Source organism: Notamacropus eugenii, chromosome 5, assembly GCF_028372415.1.
Source record: "Notamacropus eugenii isolate mMacEug1 chromosome 5, mMacEug1.pri_v2, whole genome shotgun sequence".
Lineage (NCBI taxonomy): Eukaryota > Metazoa > Chordata > Mammalia > Diprotodontia > Macropodidae > Notamacropus > Notamacropus eugenii.
In genome coordinates, this window is record NC_092876.1 from 177,758,398 (window position 1) to 177,781,588 (window position 23,191).

Below are 23,191 nucleotides of genomic sequence, written 5' to 3' on the forward strand. Positions count from 1 at the left end.
TAAAATACCAGTTCAATTCAAGAAACATTTGTGAAGCTACCTACAAGGGACCATACTGTGCTAAGTATTTGCTATTTCCAGGTGGAAAACAACCAAGTCCTTGGTCTCAAGAAGAGTACACTCTAGTTGAGGAATGGAATGAACCAAATACACAACTAAAATACTTGTTAGAAAATGATTACATGTACAGGCCAGAATACGTGATATGCAAGGAAAGGATAATCATTTTCAGTTGAAAACGGGAGGGGAAATCAGAGAAGGCATGAGTGAATAAAAGTACAAGTATTTATGAAGTGCTTACTATCTGCAAAACACTAGAGTAAGACAACACTGAGGTGGCATCACAGAGGAGGCTCCACCTGAGTGAGGCTTAAAGAGAACAAGGATTCTGTAAGCAGAAATGTAGTCTGCTACAGGGCTCAAGGAAACTATATTTAAAATGACTGATGGGAGACAGGAGAACAAGATATGGACATAGCAAGTTGTTAAACCGGCCTCTGTGAAAATAATGTGAAATAAGGCTGAAAAGGTGAAAAAGATGAAGCAAGATCATTTACAGTCTGTAGTAATGTCCATTACCAAGGAGGGCCTTAATTATAACTGGGACAACAGGAGTGGAAAGAGAAGGGTAAAGATGAAAGGTTTTTCAGGGAAGATGATGACGTAAATTCAACTTTGGATAGCTTTGAGAACATCACTGAAAAAACTATTTTTCAATATAATTTAGTAAAAAGCAACATTATTAAAAAGACTACTGTGAACTTAAACACTGCCAAGTTACCTCTCTGCATGTGATATTTTCTTTACCACATTAAATGGTCTTGATATGATGTTAAAGGAATTAGAAAATTGTCTAACATCATCTCTTTATATTCATACAAGGAAAATTGATTTTCCCATTTTCATGCTTTTAGGAGAAGTCACTTTCATAGAGAGAACGAGCTTAGTCATACCTGCCCCATCCTGAATGACTGCACTAATTTTGCAGCTGAAGAGAACATCCACATGATTAAGAATAAATTCAACCACCACTGACTGAATTCTCACTTCCATGAAGGCAGCTGTCCCACTAAAGCAGGCAGATTCTATCTGTTTTGATCTATGAAATGAAACAAATTACCATTAGAAATCTGCAAAGGTAAGACTTATACGAACTGATGCTAAGTGAAAGGAGCAGAACTAGGAGAATTTTGTACACAGCAACAACCACAGTATGTGAGAAATTTTTCTGGTAGACTTAGTACTTCATTGCAATGCAAGGACATAAAAAATTCCCAATGGACTCTTGAGGCAAAATGCCTTCCACATCCAGAGAAAGAACTATGGAATTTGATCACAGAATGAAGCAGACCATTTTCCTTTGTACTATGTTTTGTTTTATGATTTCTCCCATTCATTTTAATTCTTCTATACAACATGACTAAGATGAAAATGTATTTAATAGGAATGTATGTGTAGGGCCTATATAAAATTGCAAGCTGTCAAGGGGAAGGAGAGGAGAGGGACGGGGGAAAAAGGGAGGAGGGCAAAAAAATTATGATATATGGAAGTGACTGTGGAACACTGAAAACAAATAAACTAATTTAATTAAAAAAAGAAAAGGAATAAAAGAAATTTGCAAAGGTAAGCAGATACAAGGATATGAATCACTAAATCAATGAATTCTAAAGTTGAAGGAAACTAAGATTCCAAGATATGCTATCCAAATTCCTCACTATATAGAAAAAACAACTGAGACAGAGAGGGTGACTTGCCCATGGTCACAAAGCTGTTCTGAATAAACTATTCTGAATCCTTTAAATCAATCAATAAACATTTATTAAGCACCTACTATGCTAAGCACTGGAATGTAACTCAGTATTAAATGAGTTATAATTCTCTAACTGCTTCAATAGGAAACTATTTGATGAAATTCATATGATAAAGAGATAATAATTTTTCATTTTAAAATCTTCCTTAAAAAGTAGTGTTAAAATGAATCTTATATTTATGACAAGTTTATGGAAGGCAGGAAGTAAAGTGCAAGTTACCTTAAAAGATTTGGAGCCCAAACAATTGCTAGGTTCTTGGCATGCATATTTGTGATGGAACAGTAGTCAGCTAGAAGGGACAAGTGCCTCATTAAGAACTCCAGTGTTCTGGAAAATGAAATAAACACACCAAAATCTATTAGCAGATGGGAAATATTCATCAATTAGCATTCCATTCCACAATCTTTTCAGCAGAGGAGTCCCATTAATTAAAGTGTATTTCTTCAATAGTAAAAAGGAAAGCAAGGAGCAACATAAAAAAATTGAAAACTTTGCCATCAATTAATTCCAAGTTTTATTACCAAGTAACTGGAAGAAGGGAGTTGTAGATACTGAATGTAGTTATTGCAACTACTAAATCTACAAAAAGTCAATTTAAAAAAAGAACTATTTGATCCAAATAAGACCAACTTTCAGAAAACCAGCTATACAGGTGATCTCTGACCATATACACCCAGTTTAACTACAACCAGTTACAAAGAACCTTTGAAAACAGTACCAGTCAGGTGCCCCCCAGTATAGATACTGCGCTTCCCTCCCTACTGCTTGTAGGTGAAATTTCCCTCCCTTATCTCCCTGAACAGCAACTACCTGAGACTATGCTTTGGCTGTTGTTCAGTCTTTTTTTCTGTTGTGTCCAACTCTCTGTAACTCCATTTGAGGTTTTCTTGTCATAGATACTGGAGAGGTTTGTCATTTCCTTCTTTAACTCATTTAACAGATGAGGAATTGAGGTAAACAGAGTCAGGTGACTTGCCCAGGGTCACAAAGTTAGTAAGTGTCTAAGGCCAGATTTGAACTCTGTAAGATGAGTCTTCTTAACTTCAGGCCTTGACACTATGCCACCTACCTATCCAGGACTATGTTCCCTGCTGCTTATTATCTGCTCGGACTTTGGTCCTGTGGTCCAAAGTGGCAGATCTGGTAGTAGCAAAGGGCAAAGGAAGGGATAAGCTTTTGCTGAAGGTAAATCTCTAAGGTCAATTTTTTTTTTCCCTCTCCACTAGTATTTTAGCCCAGTACCCGGCACTAAATGAATGCTTATTCCCTTTTCCCCTTCCCGTACTTCAGCTCCTATCTTGTTATCTTGGTCAGGGTCCCAAGTTTCTATCCTTGCTCCTTACTTCACTCTCACAAGTAGCTTTCTGGGCCTTATTCTGTCCTAAGCTTCACCTCAGAGTCCTCGACCCTCACTATTCCTTTTAGAGACCATATCCCAGGGTTAAAAAGTTACTTCAGTTTTCTAAAGGCTGAGAAGTCCTTACTCTAATTGCTGAGAAACTGGGGTAGGGAGCAAGGAGGAGAGGATGTATTTCTGGCTTCCTCAGATGGAGAATGGAATACAATCTCTCATGTAAGACAATCAGGTTCTACAGTACTATTATTACAGTACTAGTGATAGTAAATACTACATATAGGATAGTGAATAGCATGCTAGGCTTGGGGTCAGGGTCAACAAATTCAAATTCCAACAGGCACTAGCTGTGTAACTGTGGATAAATAATTAAATCTCACCATGTCTGTTTCCTCAACTGTAAAATGGGGGCAACAGTGCCTAACTTACAGGGTTGTTGTGAGGATCAAATGAAATAACGCGTGTCAAGTACTTTGCAAACCTTAAAGCAGAGATGTGCACTATTACTCTATTCGTTTTATTCTCATGAAAGATGACATGAGCTTCTGTGGCCTCAGTACAGGAATTTAACCATCCACGTAACATTGTTCCTAGGGGGAAAGGTGTTTGGGTGTTTCAAACAACAAAGTGCTATATGAACTATTTTGATAAATTGGGAACTACTTAAATTAAAAAACAAACAAACAAACAAATAAAAACAACCCTGGCTCAGAGAACTGGAAGGAATCCTGTGGTCTAATCTTATTTTATAGAAGAGAAACATAGGCAGAGTGACTGGTTCATGTTCACATAGAGAGTTAGAAACAAAGCTAGGATTTAAAATCTTCTCTTCTGAATTCAAATCCAGGCCTCTTTTCCACTATGGTACTTGCATCACCACCACTTAAACAAACATCTATTTGGCATGACAGCATTTTTGGTCATCTGATTTCCATAGTGGGATGTACCAATAAAATAGCTCTATCAATCAAATTTAGTTTCTGCACACAGCAGCCATGTCAACTACAGATTAATTAAAATTCTCTGCTCCATCAAGAGCTAACTGGGTTTCTAACTACCCTAAGCAACATTCAAGAAGAAGATAGTGAATTCCAGTATCCACTGGAGGGGAAGCTTTTAGCATAATCAGGAACTTTTGGCATGGAGTTACTTCCTCAAAACCCAAGAGCCTATCCTTTGTTTTGTTCAATTTTGTTCAATCTTCTTCTTCTTTTTAAATAACATCATATACATTAAGATAAAGTTATTGGGGGTATTTGGTGAAGCTCCATCTTCTCCAGCTTATGCAGAAAATGTCAGTAAAAGACTTTGCTTCAGTAAGGAACAGTAATTTAGCTCCTGGTTCTTACAGGTGTCTAAATCATAGGCTTTTCCTCATGTTAAAGATAGCGAGAAAGGGGCACAGGAACAAACTATTATTAATATTCTGAAATTGAGAAGTGAAAGGAAACACTATTCCATTATTTAAGTCTTCAAAGGAATCAGTATAGATCTCACAAGAATCTGTCTCTCTTGGTCAATAATGATAATAGCACTTTATTTTTATAATATGACAAGCTTTTCAAATACTATATTATTCAATTCTCACAAAATCCTCAGAAGTTGGTATTAACATGCATATTTTTCAAATAAGAAAACTATGGCTCAGGGAATTTAAACCAAGCTCTTAATCAAGCTTAAGCTTTGCTGAGTGGGGTTTCTAGTTAAAGGGTTAGATGCATTGTAGGATCAGAGATTTAGAGTTGGAAGAGACCTCAAAGAGTCTTCTCCCCTCATTTTACATTTGAGGTGACTGAGGCCCATAATTCACATGAAACAACTTGTTTAAGGTCAAATAGGTAACAATAAGTGGCACAGCTAGTGTCTGAGCTCAGGTCTTTCTGACTTCAATTCCTGAGCCATCCAGCCTCCACAGGGTTGGGAGACTTAATTTTGCAGACCAAAGACATTTTTTTCTGTGACAAAACCACTTTGAAAATCTATTCAGTAAGGCTGCATTAATGTGCTGGGTATGGTAGTACATGCCTATAATCTGAGCTACAAGAAGGCTGAGTCTATCAGATCTCTAGAGCTCAGGAATTCTGAGCTATGGTGGTCTGTATCAACTGGGAGTCTGAACTAAGTTTGGCATCAGTATGGTGAGCCCCTGGGAATGAGGAGGCCACCAGGTTGCCTAAGAAGGGATGAACAGGGTCAAGATGGGATCAAATTATTTTCTTTGGACAAATAACAGAGTACCTGCGGTAAAGAACTGAAAATATTCTGCACCTTAACAGCAGCAGGAGCAGACCAGTTTGACTTGAATAAAGACTTTATGAGCTAGTGAGTGAAATAGGGACTGACCCTGCAATTCCACCAGCATAAAGAACTTCCAGGGAGGAAACTCCCTCTATCAGTGCAGGGTGACACCATTTCTGCAATATGTAGTTGCTTAATCTCTCTTGATTCTTGCTTTCTGATAAAACTAGTACATCAATAACTGCTCGCCTACCTCCTAAAAGTGTCCTTGAGGATCCGATCAGGAAATGTGTGTGAAGGAAAAGAATTGGAAAAACTACAGAGTGCTACACAGACACAAGATCTTAGTATGTATGTAAATCTGTTGAGCTATCCACATTAAGCAATAAGCATTTATGAGTAGTTTATTATGTTCCAGACATTAAACAAAGCACCTCCCTGCTTTTCAGGGGCTTATAGTACACAAATAGGCATATAATAGATGTATATAGACTTATGGAATTATCAGTGGACAAGATGCTATCTTACTGCTAATGGATGATGTAAGGGTTTCTCTTTAACAATACCAACAAAAAAAAAACAAACAAACCAAATGAAACCTAACATGTCTGTATTTGATATATAAGGAAAGGGGTCAGACTTCTGTGTGAGGTTTTAGGAAACCAGGGCCATATATCCTCCAGGAACTGGTTCTTACAAGTGTCCACTGACTTCCTTTCAGGGGAGTCCTCTTTCCTCGGGAGGAATCTACATAAGCAGCATCAGTTGAAAGCTGGACAGACTGGAAGCTGCGTGTCCGAGGTAGGGTCACATCAAGCTTTCACACACGTCAAGATCCCCACACTACTTTCACACACTACAAGACTGCTTGTTTGGACTTTCCTGCCTATTGTTCTATCACTTGCCTTGGGGGTGGTGTGATGGGTTGCAAAATAAGCTGTATGCCTGGTGATAAACCTAGCAAAGTTAGACTGATTCTTTCTAAACCTGTTTAAATGAAGAGCAAAATCTTTCAGCCACTTTTCCCTATGAGGTCTGTTTCTTGTGGCAGAGAATACAGAAAACTGACTGGGGAGGAATCAGGCTAAACACTGCCACTTATTAAATAAATGACATTAAAAAGTGACAAACACTTTTTGCTTCAATTTCTCTCATCTCTAAAATGAAGAGACAAACTTGATGGTTCACAAAGTCCCTTCCAGGTTTAAATCTTTGTGCCTATGGCATTGCTTCAGAAGAGAAAAAGCCTCCTGTAAAAGGTGAGTTTTGATATGGGTTTATGCAGGAAACCAGAGCTTTTAAGAGGCAATAGTTGGAAGGAGAGAGTAGAGGATGATATCAGAAGGATGTGAGATAAGGAAAACAGAAGTAGCAGCTCTTGGTGAATGACTTCAGCTTTTTGCTGAAAAGGAGAGCTTCTCATCTGAGAATACAGGAAGGAGTGGCATGGGAGGTTTGAAGACAGAAGAGAAAGTCTCGAACAGTTGCTGGAGTGAATGGATAGTAAGTCAATTTATATCCAAGGAAGTAAATTTAATAATCACCATATATATTTTATATAAAATGACCAATATTTGTGATTATTCATAAATGTTAATTTTCCCTATTAAAGTTTAGAAAACTCAAGACTAAATGGACATGCTGATGGTAAAGTTAACTGACATAAAATCAGAAGGGAGACTTTTCCAAAGAACTGTCATAATAACCATAAAAACTTATTTAATCAAATAACAGAAAAAAATTAAGTTTGGAGAAATTTTAAAAAGTGAGTTATCCAAGGAGATAACCTAACTTTAGATAGCAAACACCGATTGCCTAGTAATTTTAAACATAAAGCAACACCTGTAATGTGGAGGGGGGAGTTGTTGGATGACATCATGAATTTTTATGAGTCGTTCTTCATCTGTTGCTGCAGAAACTGCATCCTGTAAGACAAAGAAAGGAAAATAAACTGACGAGTTTTGCTGGAAAGGAATTATTAATTGAAGCGCTTCAGACCTAGTTCCATTTTCAAACTGGGGTTCTTTATCCCCATATGCTAAACTGGAAACAGAACAAATTAACAAAAAAAGATTTATATGTTTAGGAACACTAAAACTGATAAAAATACAATCATAAAAGCTGGATGAAAAAATTCTGTGGGAGTTTAAATTAGAAATCCAAAGAAAGGGACTAAAAGGGGTGGTGGTGGAGAGAAACCTGCTGAAACAGCAAGGACTGTGATTGGCAATGACTGAGGAAAAATAAAGAAAACTTTCAGCTAAGCCTCAAGTTTGGCTCTGAAACCATTACTTGCATTTGGCCAAACCAATTTGCTTGTCTTTCTGTCTTTTAAAAAACCCACAATAAAGTTCCCAGTTAAACAAACTTGCTTCCAAATCAGCAAGTACTTACCGAGAATTTTTCATATAGTTGGTAAGTGAGCAGAGGGTTTGGGAGTTCTCGAAAATACAGCTTACAAAGGGAACCAACTGAATGTATATCTTGAACATAAGGTTCTTTTGTCAGGTCGGGAATATGTTCAGAGTCAAATTCATGTCTAAAGAAAATATGTGAAAACAACAAAATCAAATTCTGTCAGCAAAAGAAGACATGATCAGAAGAAAGAAAAATCCTAAAAGGAAGAGTCATGAGAATTTACTTTCTCCCTGGAGTGTGACTAACAATAAGTGGCTGATTAGATCTAAATTTGTATATTCTGAAAGGGCACAGCTTCCCTGAGCCCCTTCTCCCCAGCCCTCTATAGGGTTAACTGTATGACCACCATCAACATGGCCTAAAGTCACAGGTGCTAGGACACAGTGACCATTCTGGAATCAAACTGACAATAAGATCCTTAAATCCTGAAGGCTGAACAGTCAAAGCTTTTTGGAAATGCTAAAAATTAGGGTGGAGGGCAGCTGGTCCAGATCAAAACTACTGTGTATAGAAATTCCTTGGATGCAAACTGTGGAACTCAGTAAGTTTCTGCTGGTGAGAGAAGGAAGCCAGAAACCACATGAAGTGATTCCTTACAGAGGCCCTGCTTTTCACAGACAGAAAATGTTCATGAAATACAAGTTGTTTTCAAAATGCCAAGTCAGGCCAAACTTAATCATCACTTGAATATGTACATCAAAATAGCTGGTTCAAATTGGCCAGCATAGATTCACAGACGTGAGATCTAGGACTAAATTCTATGGGGATTTGTTTGTAGATTCCCTGATTCTTTGAGTCACTCAGCATCTAAATAACTTGTTTTGCAAAAAATATTAGATCTTTAACACAAGGTGAGTGCTCTCAAATATGGTATATAGCCACAAGTAAAGAGTTGTTGCTCTGGATGACTTATAAAGATGAACTCTGTAAATAAATAATCTCACTGAAGGACAAAGGAAATGTCCATCTATAGATATAAAGCCAGAAAAAAAGAATAATAAAATATACAGACTCAAATCCAATCTCTTTGTTTCTGAGAATAAATACCTCAAAGGGAGATTTCTTTCAGCCTGCAGTATTCAGTTTACTCATTCTAAATAATTTATACAGCACAATGTTCAATTCCTCAGTGTTAAAAGTTTATTTGATTTTCACATTCTGTTTTCAACTCATCATTTATTGGATTTGTAGAAAGAAATATTTCAGATGTTAATATCCAGAGTAATGCAATGGAATGCTGGGTAAAATAGCATGATGCCTAACCTACTGTCTTCTTCACTTACTAACAGGAAGCCTAGAAAAGAAGCAATTTATATAAATTTATAAAATTTATATAGCAGTTTTGCCCAGGGAATCATGTTTTGCAAAACCCCAGTGTTCTAAGCATTATAAACTGGTTCTGTGAAAAAAATTCTGTATTTGTAACATTTTCTTATACTTACATAGAGTTGCTTCTCATTACTGAAACAGCCAAATTAGGTCTACTTTTCTCTATTTTGTTCCAAAATTTGCTCGTCCTTCCTCTTTGTCTTGGGGCTGTTCTTTACCCTCAGGTTCACTAGACTAGCTCTTATAAGCATCATCAATATAAATCAAATCCTAAAATATTCCAAGGTCAAATGAATTTAGGAAACATGATCTTTAACATTTCAGGTATAACCTATAGCAGATCACATTTAATCTCAGATGTAGCTTTATAAACTACTTTTGGAGATGACTGTAATCTGGTTTGGAGAAAGAATATAATTAAATGCAATAGACATTTACTGAGCCACTAAAACATGTAAGGCACTGGACTAGATCTTGAGGAAAAATTAAACAGTCCATGGCATCAAGTAATTTTATTTTCTTCTACAATTGTGGTTAACTTTTTTTTTTCTTTTAATGCCATGGAAGATATTTGAGGCAGTCTGGTGAAACAGAATTAACATTTTTACCTCATTAGAGAAGATGCTAAATTTCAATTAGAGGTTAGTGGAGATGAAGACGTAATTTTTTCCCCCATCCAAGTTTGCAAACCTCCTGAAATTCATGTATTTAAGAACAAATGTTCCTAGATGGATAAACCATGTAAACAAGTAAATAAGTATGAAGTGATCTGAGAAGAGAGGAAAGCAAAGGCAATGGAAAGGTTTACAGAGGGCTTCTGGGAGGACAAAGCCCTGGAGCAGAGCCTAGGTCCTAGGAGGAAGATAAGGATTCAAAGAATACCAACTGAAAAAACAAGTGCCTTCCAGGCAAGGGGTATAGGTGTGTGTGGGAGGGAGAATGCTTGTGTAAACAGGAGGTGGGAGAGGCTGCTGAGGGGATAATGAGAAACAAGGCTAGGAAGGTAGACTGGAGCCGCATCTTGTGATTTCCGAGAATGATACTGAGTGGTGATCCAAGCATTCTGGAGAGCAACTTGGAACTATGCACAAAGGGCTACAAAAATGTGCATACCCTTTGACCCAGCAATATTGTTTTTGGGACTCTATCCCAAAGAGATCATAGAAATGGGAAAGGGTCCCACTTGTACAAAAATATTTATTGCAGCTCTCTTTGTGGCGGCCAAAAACTAGAAATCAAGGTGGGGATGCCCATCATTTGGGGAGTGGCAGAACAAATTGTGGTATATGAATGTAATGGAATACTAATGTGCTATGAGAAATGATGAACAGGAAGACCAGAGAAGCCTGGAGAGACTTATATGAACTGATGCTGAGTGAAAGGAGCAGAACCAGGAGAACTCTATACATAGCAACAACCACAGTGTATGAGAAATCTTTCTGATAGACTTAGTATTTCATTGAAACGACTTAAAAAATTTCCAATAGACTCTTGAGACAAAATGCCTTCCACATCCAGAGAAAGAACTATGGAACTGGACCTCAGATAGAAACAGACCATTTTCTTTTGCATTATGTTTTGTTTTGTTTTATGGTTTCTCCCATTCATTTTAATTCTTCTATGCAACATTCATTTAATAGGAATGTACATATAGAACCTATATAAGATTGTATGCCATCTCAGGGAGGGAGTAGGGAGGGAAGGGGGAATGATGGAGAGGGAGTAGAAAAAAATTTAAGATATACGGAAGTGATTGTTGATCACTGAAAACAAATAAAATAATTCAATTTTTAAAAAAAGAATGATGCTGAGTGTTACCTCAGAACCAATAAGGAGCCACTGAAAGATTTTTAGCAGGAAAGGGGCATGGTCAGATCAGTGCCTTGAATGAGTACAGGTGAGAGGTGATGAGAATTTAAACAAGAGCTCGATTATATGAGTAAAGAGATCGTCAAAAGAAAGAATCAATCGTATTTATCAATTGTCTAAATCAGGGGTGGAAGAGCCTTCAGCTTCGAGGCCACATGTGGCCTTCTAGATTCTCAAGTGCAGCCCTTTGACTGAATCCAAACTTCACAGAATAAATCCCCCTGATAAAGATAGGAAATGAGAGAAAAGAGTCTAGAATGACTCTGAGGTTATGGATCTGATAGACAGATCCAGCTTCCATTAAAGGAAGTTTGAAGAAATAAAGCTTTTATGGAAAAGCAACCAATTATATTTTGGATATGCTGAGGCTAAAATGTCAATGGTACATCAAGTGGAGATGCTGTGGGACTGTTAAACTGTAACTACTGTGATTTACTTCACAGTATCTGCTTTGCAGTTTCTAAGATGCATTCTTATGCTAAGTTTACTTCTTACAGTTTTTTGACTTTGAGTGTCATCTTCTCTTTAGTAACATAAATTAATGAATAGACTTGCTAGAAAAAAGATACAGGCATACACACAGCTGTATAAGGCTCTATTGATAATTAAGGCTTTATCCACTCATTAGGATTTTTGTGTTTTAGTTTATTCCTCTTTCCCCAATACGGTCAGCATTAGCATTCATACGAAGAATTCCATGGGAGAAGGCCCTAAGTACCTCCAAGAGGCTTTTGATCCTGACCCAGAGAGAACATAACAAAGCAATTCCTTGGCACTCTTCCAGAGCACCTAGGAATCAAGGGGAGAGGAAAGGGAATATATCCTTATCAAGTCCCCTGCCAGTATTAACTTATTCAATACTCACAACAGCCCCAGGAGGTAAGTGTGGTTGTAATTATTCCTGTTTTACAACTGAGGAAACTAATGCAGAAAATTAAATGCCTTGCCCAGGGTGCCACAGTATATTCAATAGAATCCTCTAATTGTTAGTTATTTCTTCTTTTACTTTGCCTTCATACTCATAACCAGCAGAAGCCTCCCTCTCTTTTCCCAATAAAAACTTCATAGAGAAATGTCCATCTAGGTCCAAATGACACCAAAGGACTTGACTGAACACATTGTATCTTAGACGACCTTTGTAATTAACCAACTTTGGGAAATACTCCAATCTTATTCACCTCAACTGAGAGATTGCAAGTAGCACAGTCGATAGAGCACTGCTTCTGGAATTAGTTAGCCCTGAGTTCAAATCTGGCCTCATGATTGGTTGTGTGACCCTGGGCACTTAATCTCTGCTTGCCACAATTTCCTCATCTGAAAAACAGGGATAATAACAGCACTTACATCACAGAGTTGTTGTGAGGATGAAGTGAAATATTTGTAAAATTTGGCTTAGGATATGGCACACAGGAGGTACTATGTGAATGCTCATACTGTACCATTCTCTTTACTTTGAAGTTAAAATTTAAGAGGCTAAGAAGACAGTGAGTAGGCAGTTTCTTGATATTTAAAGATGGAGAGGATAGCAGAGAACAATTCCCAACACTCCTCTCCAAACAACTTTAAAATAACTGCTTGAATCAAATTTTGGAGTGGTATAGTTAAACAAAAGGTCAGAATGAGAGATTTTCCCAGCTTAAGACAATTCAGGAGGTTAGCAGAAGACATCTGTGACACCAGGGTGGGGACCTACCCAGAGTGCAGCCTTGCCATCACCAGAGTGCAATGTGGGCCTTGAAGTAGCTGGTATAGGAACAACAGCAGAAACTTCAGGAGTTCTCAGCCCAGAGACAGTGAAGGGGTCAGACAATTGGCCAGAAATGAATTAAAAGGGACCCTCTGCTGGCACTGGATGTAGCTGGAGCTCATTAGCAACTCTACTGTCCATAAGCAGTTCTGGGCACCAGTTCCAGGGTGGAAAAGAGTGTTAGTGGCTGGTCCCAAGGGAACAGAGACCCTGGTCACAATCTCAAGGAAAAGCGGAGCACTAGTGCTTAGTGCTGCTAGGGAGTAGGAACCCTTCCTGGGTAGAGACCAGAGTATAGATCAGGAGAGCAGTGACCACACCTCTCTCCAGATCATACCACATTAGAAGCACTAACAACTTGAAGATCCTCACAATTAGCTCTGAAAATACTAGCAAGAAAAAGACTGAAGCTTGGAACACTGCCTCTGCAGTCCCAAGTAAGCAGAACTTAACTTAAATATAACAAAAACAAGAAACAGGCTAGAATAATGACAAACAACAATGACAAAAAGAATCAGACCATACAAAACTACTATGGTGGCAGGAAAGTAAGAAATAAACTCAGAAGAGGACAAAAATGTGAAAGCAGAAACAAGCAAAGCCTCAAAGAAAAATATTAATTGAATCCAAGCCAAACATGAATCTCTGAGTTAGATTAAGACACAAAAATGGTGGAGAAAAACTGGCAAAAGGAATGAGGATACAAGAAAATGAGGAAAAGAAAATTAACAGCTTGGTAAAAGAGATACAAAAATACTGAAAAAAACAGCATTGGTCTAATGGTAAAAGAGGCACAAAAATTCACAAAAGAAAAGAACTCTTTAAAAAGCAGAATAGGACAAATGGAAAAGGAGATACAAATATTCACTGAATAAAATAATTCCTTAAAAAAATCACAATTAGACAAGTGGAAGTTGATGACTCCACGAAACATAAAGAAACAATAAAACAAAGTCAAAAGAATGAAAAAATTGAAGAAAATGTGAAATATCTCATCAGAAGAACAACTGACCTGGAAAAGATAATTTAAGAATTATTGAACTACTTGAAAACATGATTTTTAAAAAGGCTAGATAATATATTTTAAGAAATTAAAGGGCAGATGGCAGAGTAGGATGGAAAATTTCAAGCTCTCAAGATTTTCCTCCACAACAGAGATAAAATATCGCCTCTGGGTGAACATAGAGCCATGAAAACAAATAACAGAAGGGGAAGCACAGGGGTACTCCTGGGATAATCAGAGAAGACATGAAAAAAAAATCCCAGGACTAGATTTCCTCCCTTTGAAGAGTAAATACTTCCAGGATAAGGTCATCTTTAACATCAAGAGGCAAGCTGCTTAAAAAACAAGCAGCAAGCTTTGGGGTAAGCTGCGCTGGGAGGGTGCCTCGGCCTGACACAGGAACTTTTACCCCCTCCACCCCAGGCCCCCAGAACAGTGAGGGGAATTGGGTTTCTGACCTTGGGAAGATATAGGGAACCTCTGCTGACAAGGAATGCCAGACCCAACTGTTCTACAAGGAGTGGTGGGGGCAAGAAGGAACCAGGACGCGCCTGGTGAGTGCAGAATCAGTGGGGCAGGGACTCTGCTGACTGTGAGCATTTACAGAAGGCTGGAAACCTTGATTTCAGTTCAAGATCAAAGGAGCACTAGAGAAGATCAGAAGCCAAAGGCACCATCCCCCATACCCAAAAGTAGAGATAATTATAAAAACTAAATTATTATCCCCTCCCCCCAAAAAATGCACAGGCAAAGAAGAAAGAATCCAACCATAGAGAGCTTCTATGTGAATAGAGAAGACCAGGGTTCATCTTCAGAGGAGGATATTGAAGCAAATAAACCCTCTTCTACACCAGAGTAATGGCTAATGGTTACCTACCCAAAAAGAATTTATTGAAGAATTAAAAAAATGATTTTAAAAATCAAATGAGATAGATTGAGGAAAAATTAAAAAGAAAAATAAGATTATAACAGGAAAGTCAACCAATTAGAAAATAAAATTCAGAATCTTAAGGAAGACAATGACTTCTTGAAAATGTGAACTGGGCAAGGAGAAGCCGGTGAAGTTAAAAGAGATGAAGACATTTTTAAAAATATATATAAAGAACAAAAAAAGAGAAGAGAATGGGAAACATCTCATGAGAAAAGCAACAGATCTAGAGAACAAACAGATCAAGAAAACATAAGAATAAATGGACTACCTGAAGGTTCTGATAAAAAAAGTCTTGATACAATAATACAAGAAATAATTAAAGAAAATCATCTTGAAGCATTTGAACAACAGGGGAAAACAGAAATAGAAAAAATCCACAATTAGACTCACACAAGACCTAGCACTGGAGACATTAAAAGGTTGCAGGTCTTACAATACTATATATCAAAGAGAAAAAGATCTGAGCCAAAAAACTATCATATCCAGTAAAGCGAAGCATAATTCTGAACGAAAACAAAATGGACATTTGATCAACTGTTAGACTTTTAAGACTCTGTCAAAAACAAACAAACAAACTAACCCTTAATTCAATAAAAGATGTGACATACAAGAGCCAAGAGAAATACAAGGTACATATGTTGGTACCAAGACCAATTATAAGGAACCAAATAAGGGTAGAATATTTATCTCTTATGTATGTAATGAAAATGTTAAACCTACGTCTAAGATATGTTACACCTATGTTTAAGTAATTAGGTATCCTATAAGAAAGACTGGGATAGACCTGAGTATGATGTGACTTTAAAAAGTAAAACCATTCAAGAATAGCTAAGAGAGTATTTATATTATACAGATGAGGTACAAGAGGAAGAACCAATACAGAGGAATTAGATGGAGGAGAGGATCTGTTAGGTCTGAAAACCTACTTTCATTGGGAATAGGTTTAAGAGGAGAAAATATATATACATCTAGAAGAGTATAAAAGTCTTCTAGATTTAAAAAGAAATACAACTCTAAGGGGATAGAGGTGAGAGGATAAAGGAGAAATCTTTAGAGGGGAGGATGAGGGAATAGGTTAAAAAGGAAGATATAAAAAGGTATTTAGATTTAGGGGAATAGAAGGATAAGGGAGGAAGCTTTAGAGGGGATGGGGACATAATAGGTCAAAGAAGTGTACAAAAGGGTGTTAAGACTTAGGGGAATGGGAGGATAAGGGAGGGATTGCAGGAGCAGGGGTAGATTAAGTAATAGGAGGGTAAAATAGCTGGTAGAAGTAAAGTAGAAGAGTTAGGAAAAATAGAAAAAAAGAGATATGCACAAACATAAAAAATTAGGAGTAGACTCTCTTAGGGAAAGTATATGTTTATATATATAGTATATGTACATCTGTGTATATATGTATACATGTATGTACATAGCAACACCTATATATAAATATAGCCATACTCTATTGTAGTCATGGGGTGGCAGGTAGCAGGGGAGGAAAGGGGAAAAAGAACAAAGTAAAAAGTGTACAGCAGAGAACTAAAGAAAACCTACAAGGAAGCAAAGAAAAGATGGCTAGTTTTCAATATATAGGCTTTCTTAAAATAAGTTATTGTTATATATTCTGAATCCTCTCATATGCTCTGTTGTGCACATGATGCTTTTTTCTTTTCTTATTCAATTTTTAAGTTCAATATTTAAGTGTATAATATTTTTTCTTTTCTTATTATATATGTTTTCATATTTATCTGAAATTTTTTTTTAAATTAAAAAAAAAGAAATTACAAAGAAAAACTGCCCCAACATTTTAGATCCATAAGATAAAATAGAAAGAATCCACCAATCAGCTCCTGAAAGAGATCTGAAAATGAAAACTCTCAGGACTATTATAGCCAAATTACAGAGCTCCCAGATCAAGGAGAAAATATTGCAAGCAGCCAGAAAGAAACAATTCAAATATCACATAGCCAAAGTTAAGATAACACAAGATTTAACAGTTTCTATGTTAAAGGACAAGAGGGTTAGGATTACAACCAAGAATAATTTACTCAGCAAATCTGAATATAATCTTTCAGAAGGAAAAAATGGACATTTAATGAAACAGAAGACATTAAAGCAATTCTGATTTTTTTTTTTTTAAAAAGACCTGAGCTAAATAGAAAATCTGACATTCAAACACAAGACTCAAGAGAAGCATAAAAAGGTAAGTATGACAGAATAATCATAAGAGACAATGGAGTTAAACTGTTTACATTTACAAGTGGGAAGATAAATGTAATTACTAAGAATTTTATCATTATTAGGGCAGTCAGAAGGAGTCTACAGAGGCACAGGGTGTGAGTGTGTGTTGATTACGCTGGGATGATCTCAAAAAAAAATGAAGGGCTGAGGAAGAGGGATGTACTGGGAGAAGGAAGTTTGAGGTAGAATAGAGAAAATTATCTCACATAAAAGAAACATGCAAGGAAGAGCTTTTATAGTAGAGGAGGAAGTGGGGTGGTGGTGAACAATGCTTGAACCTCTTTCTCACTGGAATTGGTTCAAAGAGAAAAGAATACACTCTCTCTCTCTCTCTCAGTTGGGTATAAAAATTTTATCCAGTTGGGAAATAGAAGGTGAAGGGGATAAGAGATATGGGGGTAGAAGAGATGATAAAATGGAAGGTTGATTAAGGGAGACGGTAGTCAAGAGGCAAAACAGATTTTTGAGGAGAGACAGAATTAAAAGTGAGAAAGAAAGACAAACAAGAAAACAGAAGGTAAATAGAGAGTAATCATAACTGTGAAGTGAATGGCCTGAGCTCACCAACAAAATGGAAACAGATTAGAATGGATTAGAAACCAGAATCCAACAAGAGATTGTTTACAAGAGACATTCTTGGAACAGAAAGACACATGGAGAGTTAAAATAAAAGACTGGAGCAGAATCTATAGTGCTTTGGCCGAAGTTAAAAAGACAGGAGTAGTAATCATGGTCTCAGACAAAGCAAAAGCAAAAATGGGTGTAATTTAAAAATATAATCAGAGAAACTTCATTTTGCTAAAAGTTACCATAGGTAATGAATATAAAAAATTATTACAGCAAGTTACTCTAATAAAAGTCTCATTTCTCAAATACATAGAAAGCTGAGTAAAATTATACAAGAACCATTTCCAATTGATAAATGGTCAAAGGATATGAATGGGCAGTTTTCAAAAGAAGAAATTAAAGCTATCAAAAATAATATGAAGAAAATGCTCTAAAATATTGATTAGAGAAATGCAAATTAAAACAACTCTGAGGTACCACCTCCTACTTATAAAAAAATGACAAATGCCAGAGGAGATGAAGGAAAAATAACTACATTAATAAACTGTTGTGAACTGGGGAAGCGGTCCAACAATTTTTGAAAAAAACATTGGAACTACATTCAAAGGGCTATAAAACTGTGTAGACCACGTTCAAAGTAATCAAAGAAAAGAGAAAAGGAACTATTTGTACAAAAATACTTAAGAGTAAATCTTTTTGTGGTGGCAAAGAATTGCAAATTGGGGAGATGCTTACCAGTTGGGGAATGGCTGAACAACTTAAGTTTTATGACTGTTATGGCGTACTGTGGTGCTGTAAGAAATGATGTACAGGGTGGTTTCAGAAAAAAAAAACATGAACATGTAAAACGAGAACTGAGACATCATTGTGTGCAGTAATAGAAATAATGTAATGATGATCAACTGTGAAAGATTTAACTACTCTGATTAATGCAAGGTTCCAAGACAATTCCAAAGGATTCATTTTGAAAAAATGCTATCTATCTCCAGGGAAAGAACAGATAAAACCTGAGTGTAAACCAAAGTATAATTTTCTTGCTTTATTTTTTTTTTGCAATATGATTAAAATGGAAATATGTTTTGCATAATTTCACATGTATAATTGATAAAATTTTGGTTTTGTTCTCAGTGGGTAGGGGAGCAGTGGGAGGGAGGGAAAGAATTTGAAACTCAATTTTTAAAAAGAACATTAAAAAAGTTGTTTCAAAATGGAGACAATAATACTTACCCCTCAAAAGTTTAGTGAGAATCAAGATGTAAGAATCAATATGTAAAATGCTTTGCAAAACCACCTGTTACATAAAATCAGTTATTTGATAATGTGGGTAGTTCTCGGAAGCCAACAGTTTATCAATTAAGGTTAAATTTGCTGTGTAAAAAATGGGATCCTGACATTTAATGGCAAACAAATGCTGGTTAATCCTATAGTCCAGGAGTCACCTAGAGCAGGCCAAATTAAGCCTTTCACCTGCTTTTAGAACATCCTCAGCTAAGAATGGTCTTAAAATTTTTAAATAAAAGTTTTATCGTATTTCTTGTTTAAAAAAGTGAGGAGTGAAGAAGTAATGTTAGTGTTAGTAGGTGTAGTAAGTATGGAAGAATGACTCTTCTGTATCTCTCATTTAACAAGAGTTCGTCTTGTAATATTTGGGCTTGTTAAAGAAGATTACAGAGATAACTGCTTGATTTGGTGACACAGCCTCTGCCATCAAGTCATCACACATGCATCCCACCTGTTCAGTTTTCCAGGATTGCTTATAATTTAGTAGCTTCGCAAATTCATTTCTAAATAGCTGTGTCAGGAGCAGGGGAGGAGATAAGCACATACTAACTGCTCAGTTGTTCAACTTCCTTTGGGATAAAAGAGGTTGTAGAGGAGGAGCTCAGCTCTGCTTTCTTTAAGGGGCTTAAAAGTTTGTTCGTTATTGCTCAGAGAACAGGGAAGGAATGGGATTTCTTTGCTGTTTTATTTTTTAAAATATTGTTATCTTCTACTTTTACATTACCTTTATTTTATAATATAACTTTCCTCTTTCCCCATGTTTATAACAAAAAATAAAGAGAAAATAAAATCCTCAATGTTTTTGATGAGTTCTCCTTTTCTACTGGCTGTCTCACTGCTCCCAACTAATCAAGAATTTCATCTTCAATGGTGATGCCCAAACCTCTATGTGGAGGGTTCAGTTCAGGGCCAGGATACTGCATTTGTTCACTTGCTTTTCAGTTGTGTCCAACTCTGTGTGATCCAATGTGGGATGTTCTTGGTAAAGTTAATGAAATGGTTTGCCATCTCCTTCTCCAGTTTATTTTACAGATGAGGAAACTGAGACAAACAGGATTAAGTGACTTGCCCAGGATCATGAAGCTAATATGTATCTGAGGCCATATTTGAACGCAGAAAGATGAGTCTTCCTGATCCCAGGCCCAGGGTTCTATCTGCTGCACCACCTTGCTGCCCAACAACAAGGCACTGAGCGAAGTGCTAGGGATACAAAGAAAGGCAAAGACATGGTCCTTCACTTAAAGGTGCCAACCATCTAATGAGGGAGACAATACATAAATAATGATGTATGTACAAGATAAATAGAAGATAGAAAAGTACTTATAGCTGTGGGGAATAAGAAAAGCCTTTTAAAAGGAAGCCTGAAAAACTAAATGGTCTTGGTGAGGAAGAAGATCATTCCAGGCATGGGGGAAAGCCATTACAAATGGAAGGACTGTGAGTGAGGAAATGTAAGTAACCAAGCATAGTTTGATTGTACAGTGTATAGAGGACGAGAAGAAAATGGAAGGAGAATGGGAAGGTAAGGAAAGGATCAAAAAGGGAACACAGGAGTTTCTATTTAATCTGTGAGCTGATAGAGAGGATGACCTGGTCATACCTGCGTTTTAGGAAAATTCCTGCAACAACTAAGTGAAGAATGGATTGGAGAGGAAAAGTCTTGGGGCAGGGAGATCAATTAGAAGACTATGGAAAGAATCAAGGCACGAGGTGATGAGGACCTGCACTCACATCCCATTTTCTGCAAGAAGCCTTTCTCAGTGTTCTCTGATAATAGCATCTTCCCTGTAAATTATCCCCAATTTATCCTGAATATATGTTGTTTGTTCATGGTTATTTGACTTGTCTCTGCACTGTCTGAACCTAGCCCTGCATGGCTGAGAAACTGGTCCACCTCTCCCAGCTGCTTAGAGACCCTTAACCAAGGATATAGGTTATGCTGACCAGAAACCCAACCAGATTCAAAGATTGAAACAAGGAGTTTTGTCACAACTGTATATCTGAAGCAATCCATGTTTTCTTCTGAAAACTGGTCCTAATCAGTTATTTTTTCCATGTTTCTTTCACTGTTTACAGATGCTTGGGAGGAGTGGGACACATCTTTTTCTGAACTCAGGGAACACCTGTTTACTCTCCCCCTTCCAACTTGGAAAGTCTCTAATCTTTCCTCCAATTAGAAAACAGATTACCTAATATTTCATTGTTTTTTTTTAAATTAATTGGTCTTATGTGATTAATTGTTTTACTGTATAAAAGTCTGTCTCTCCCTATATTCAGGGTCCAGGTCTAAGCTGAGGAGATCTGGGTCTGGTCTGGTAGGCAATAGGCATGCATTGCTTAATAAATGAAAACGCTTGGAAGAACAAAGCTTTGTTCAGTCATTTCACCTTTCATCTGTCACATCTTCCTGGATCAGACTGCAAGATCCCTGAGGGTAGGGACCATTTTTTGTCTTTCTCTATTCTCAGCAGTTAGCATAGGTGCCTGGCACATAGTAAATGCTTTAAAAATGCCCCTTTTTGGGGAGGGAGCCAATTGGGGTTAAGTAACTTGTCCAGGGTCACACAGCTAGTAAGTGTCTGAGGCCAGATGTGAACTCACTTCCTCCTGACTTCTAGGGCTGCTCTTCTATCCACTCCACCACTTAGCTGCCCCAATAAATGTTTCTTAATTGACTATACTGTAAAGACAGAAATGATGAGATCTGATAACAGAATGGACAAATGGGGTAAGTACAAATTAGGTGTTGATGGCATAAAGGCTGTGATTCTAGGTAATTGAGGGGATGGTGATACTTCTGATGGCAATAAGAAAACTGGGAAGAGGGAAGAGTTGGGGCTGGGGAAAGGTAATGAACTATATCTTGGACAACTTGAGATGCATACAAGTATCCAGTACAAGACATCCAAAAAGAAAGAGCTCAAAACAGAACCTTGGGAAGTACATGGTTAGTGGCCATGATATGGATGAAGATTTCGCAAGAGACTGAAAAAGAGTGGTAAGACAGGCAAAAAAATAACCAAGAGAGAACAGTGTGGCAAAAACCTAGAGCAGAATATCTAAGAGAAAGTGGTGATCAATAATGTCAGAGCTGAAATAAGGACAAGATGGATGAGGATTGAGAAAAGGTCATTAGATTTGGTAATTAACAGATTCCTGGTAACTCTGAGGAAAGCAGATTCAGTTAAATGAGGTTGAAAGCTAAATTGCAAAGGGTTTAGAAGTGACAGGAGTGAAAGTAGGAATACCTAGTATAGCCAAGCTTCTCAAGGAGTTCAGCATCCTCTAGAAACTAGGGTTTTCAATCTCAGTCTTGCTTGATTTTTTTGTCACATTTTGATAATTCTTATCAAACTGTTTTGATAATTTTAACATTTTTTGAAATCCCAAGTATTTTATTTTATGCATTAAAAATTCTTGTTAGATGGGGTTCATAGGCTTCATTAGACTGCCAAAGGGTCCCATGTCCCCAAAATGGTTAAGAATCTCTGCTTTAGAGATAGAAGCTAAAGAAAGATGAATCTGGAATTTTCAGAAAGCAATGAAGCAAGGAGAGTCTGTCTTTTCGAAGTTACAGGTAAGTATATGCTAATCAGAAAATCGAACACATACTACAATACAAATACCAACCTTTCCTCTCTTTCATAATACATTCCCTTTTGCCCACTCAAGTTCAACAACATACAAAAAATAATTTTGAAATCAATTAGTTCTGAACAAATTTTCTAGGAGTAATAAAGGAAAAAGAGGAGGGACTTTACCGTAATCTCTGGATATTGGAGGCAACGCCAGAAAGACGATATATTCCATCCACAATACCATATCTCTCAATGAAGGCAGTACAGCTCTGAAGAACCTGGGGCACTAAAGACATTATTTTAAAAATAATTTAGAATAATAGCAAATGGTAACGTGATCTCAAAGTGCCATGGATAGTGAGTTTATCAGTTCTCATATGCAAATCAGAGCTTCTACCAGCAGAGAAGAAATATTTGGATTATTGTGATGCATTTCAGTTGGTGGTTATGCTCATTGCCATTAGGCCAAATGAATAACGAATCCCAGGATAAGAAAGATAAACTGTATTTCCTAACATTTATGGTTAGGGAGTGGGTTCCTACATTATTAAGATAGTCAGTATTGTTTGTTCAGTCAGGCTCTGGGGCCTCCTCTAAGTTTCTCTGCAGTAGGCTCATTTATATTATGTTATAGCGATAAAACAAACTGTTATAAAGGGGGAGCCTTTTGATTGTGAAGTACTTCAGGCAAAAAAAGAAATACAGCTGTTACACAGAATTTTGCACATAGCAAAAAAAGTATGCAGTTAAATGCTTATCAGAAAGAAATAAGAAACAAAACACTAGCATATGGTGTAATTAAAAATTGTTAACAAAGGTTTCAAAACCTTCAACCATTC

The 23,191-nt window shown here is 37.0% G+C and overlaps 1 protein-coding gene across 11 annotated transcripts in view; it reads right to left on the reverse strand.

Moving 5' to 3' along the window:
- ARHGAP32 (Rho GTPase activating protein 32) overlaps positions 1–23,191 on the reverse strand; it is a 419,500-nt gene that overhangs the window by 15,799 nt on the left and 380,510 nt on the right. For all 11 annotated transcript variants that reach the window (XM_072611576.1, XM_072611573.1, XM_072611577.1 and 8 more), the window contains 5 exons: positions 22,536–22,638; positions 7,798–7,942; positions 7,246–7,328; positions 2,031–2,138; positions 954–1,099 (listed from right to left, as the gene is read on the reverse strand). In XM_072611576.1, coding sequence (XP_072467677.1) covers positions 954–1,099; positions 2,031–2,138; positions 7,246–7,328; positions 7,798–7,942; positions 22,536–22,638 — 585 coding nt within the window. The remainder of the gene's footprint in view (positions 1–953; positions 1,100–2,030; positions 2,139–7,245; positions 7,329–7,797; positions 7,943–22,535; positions 22,639–23,191) is intronic.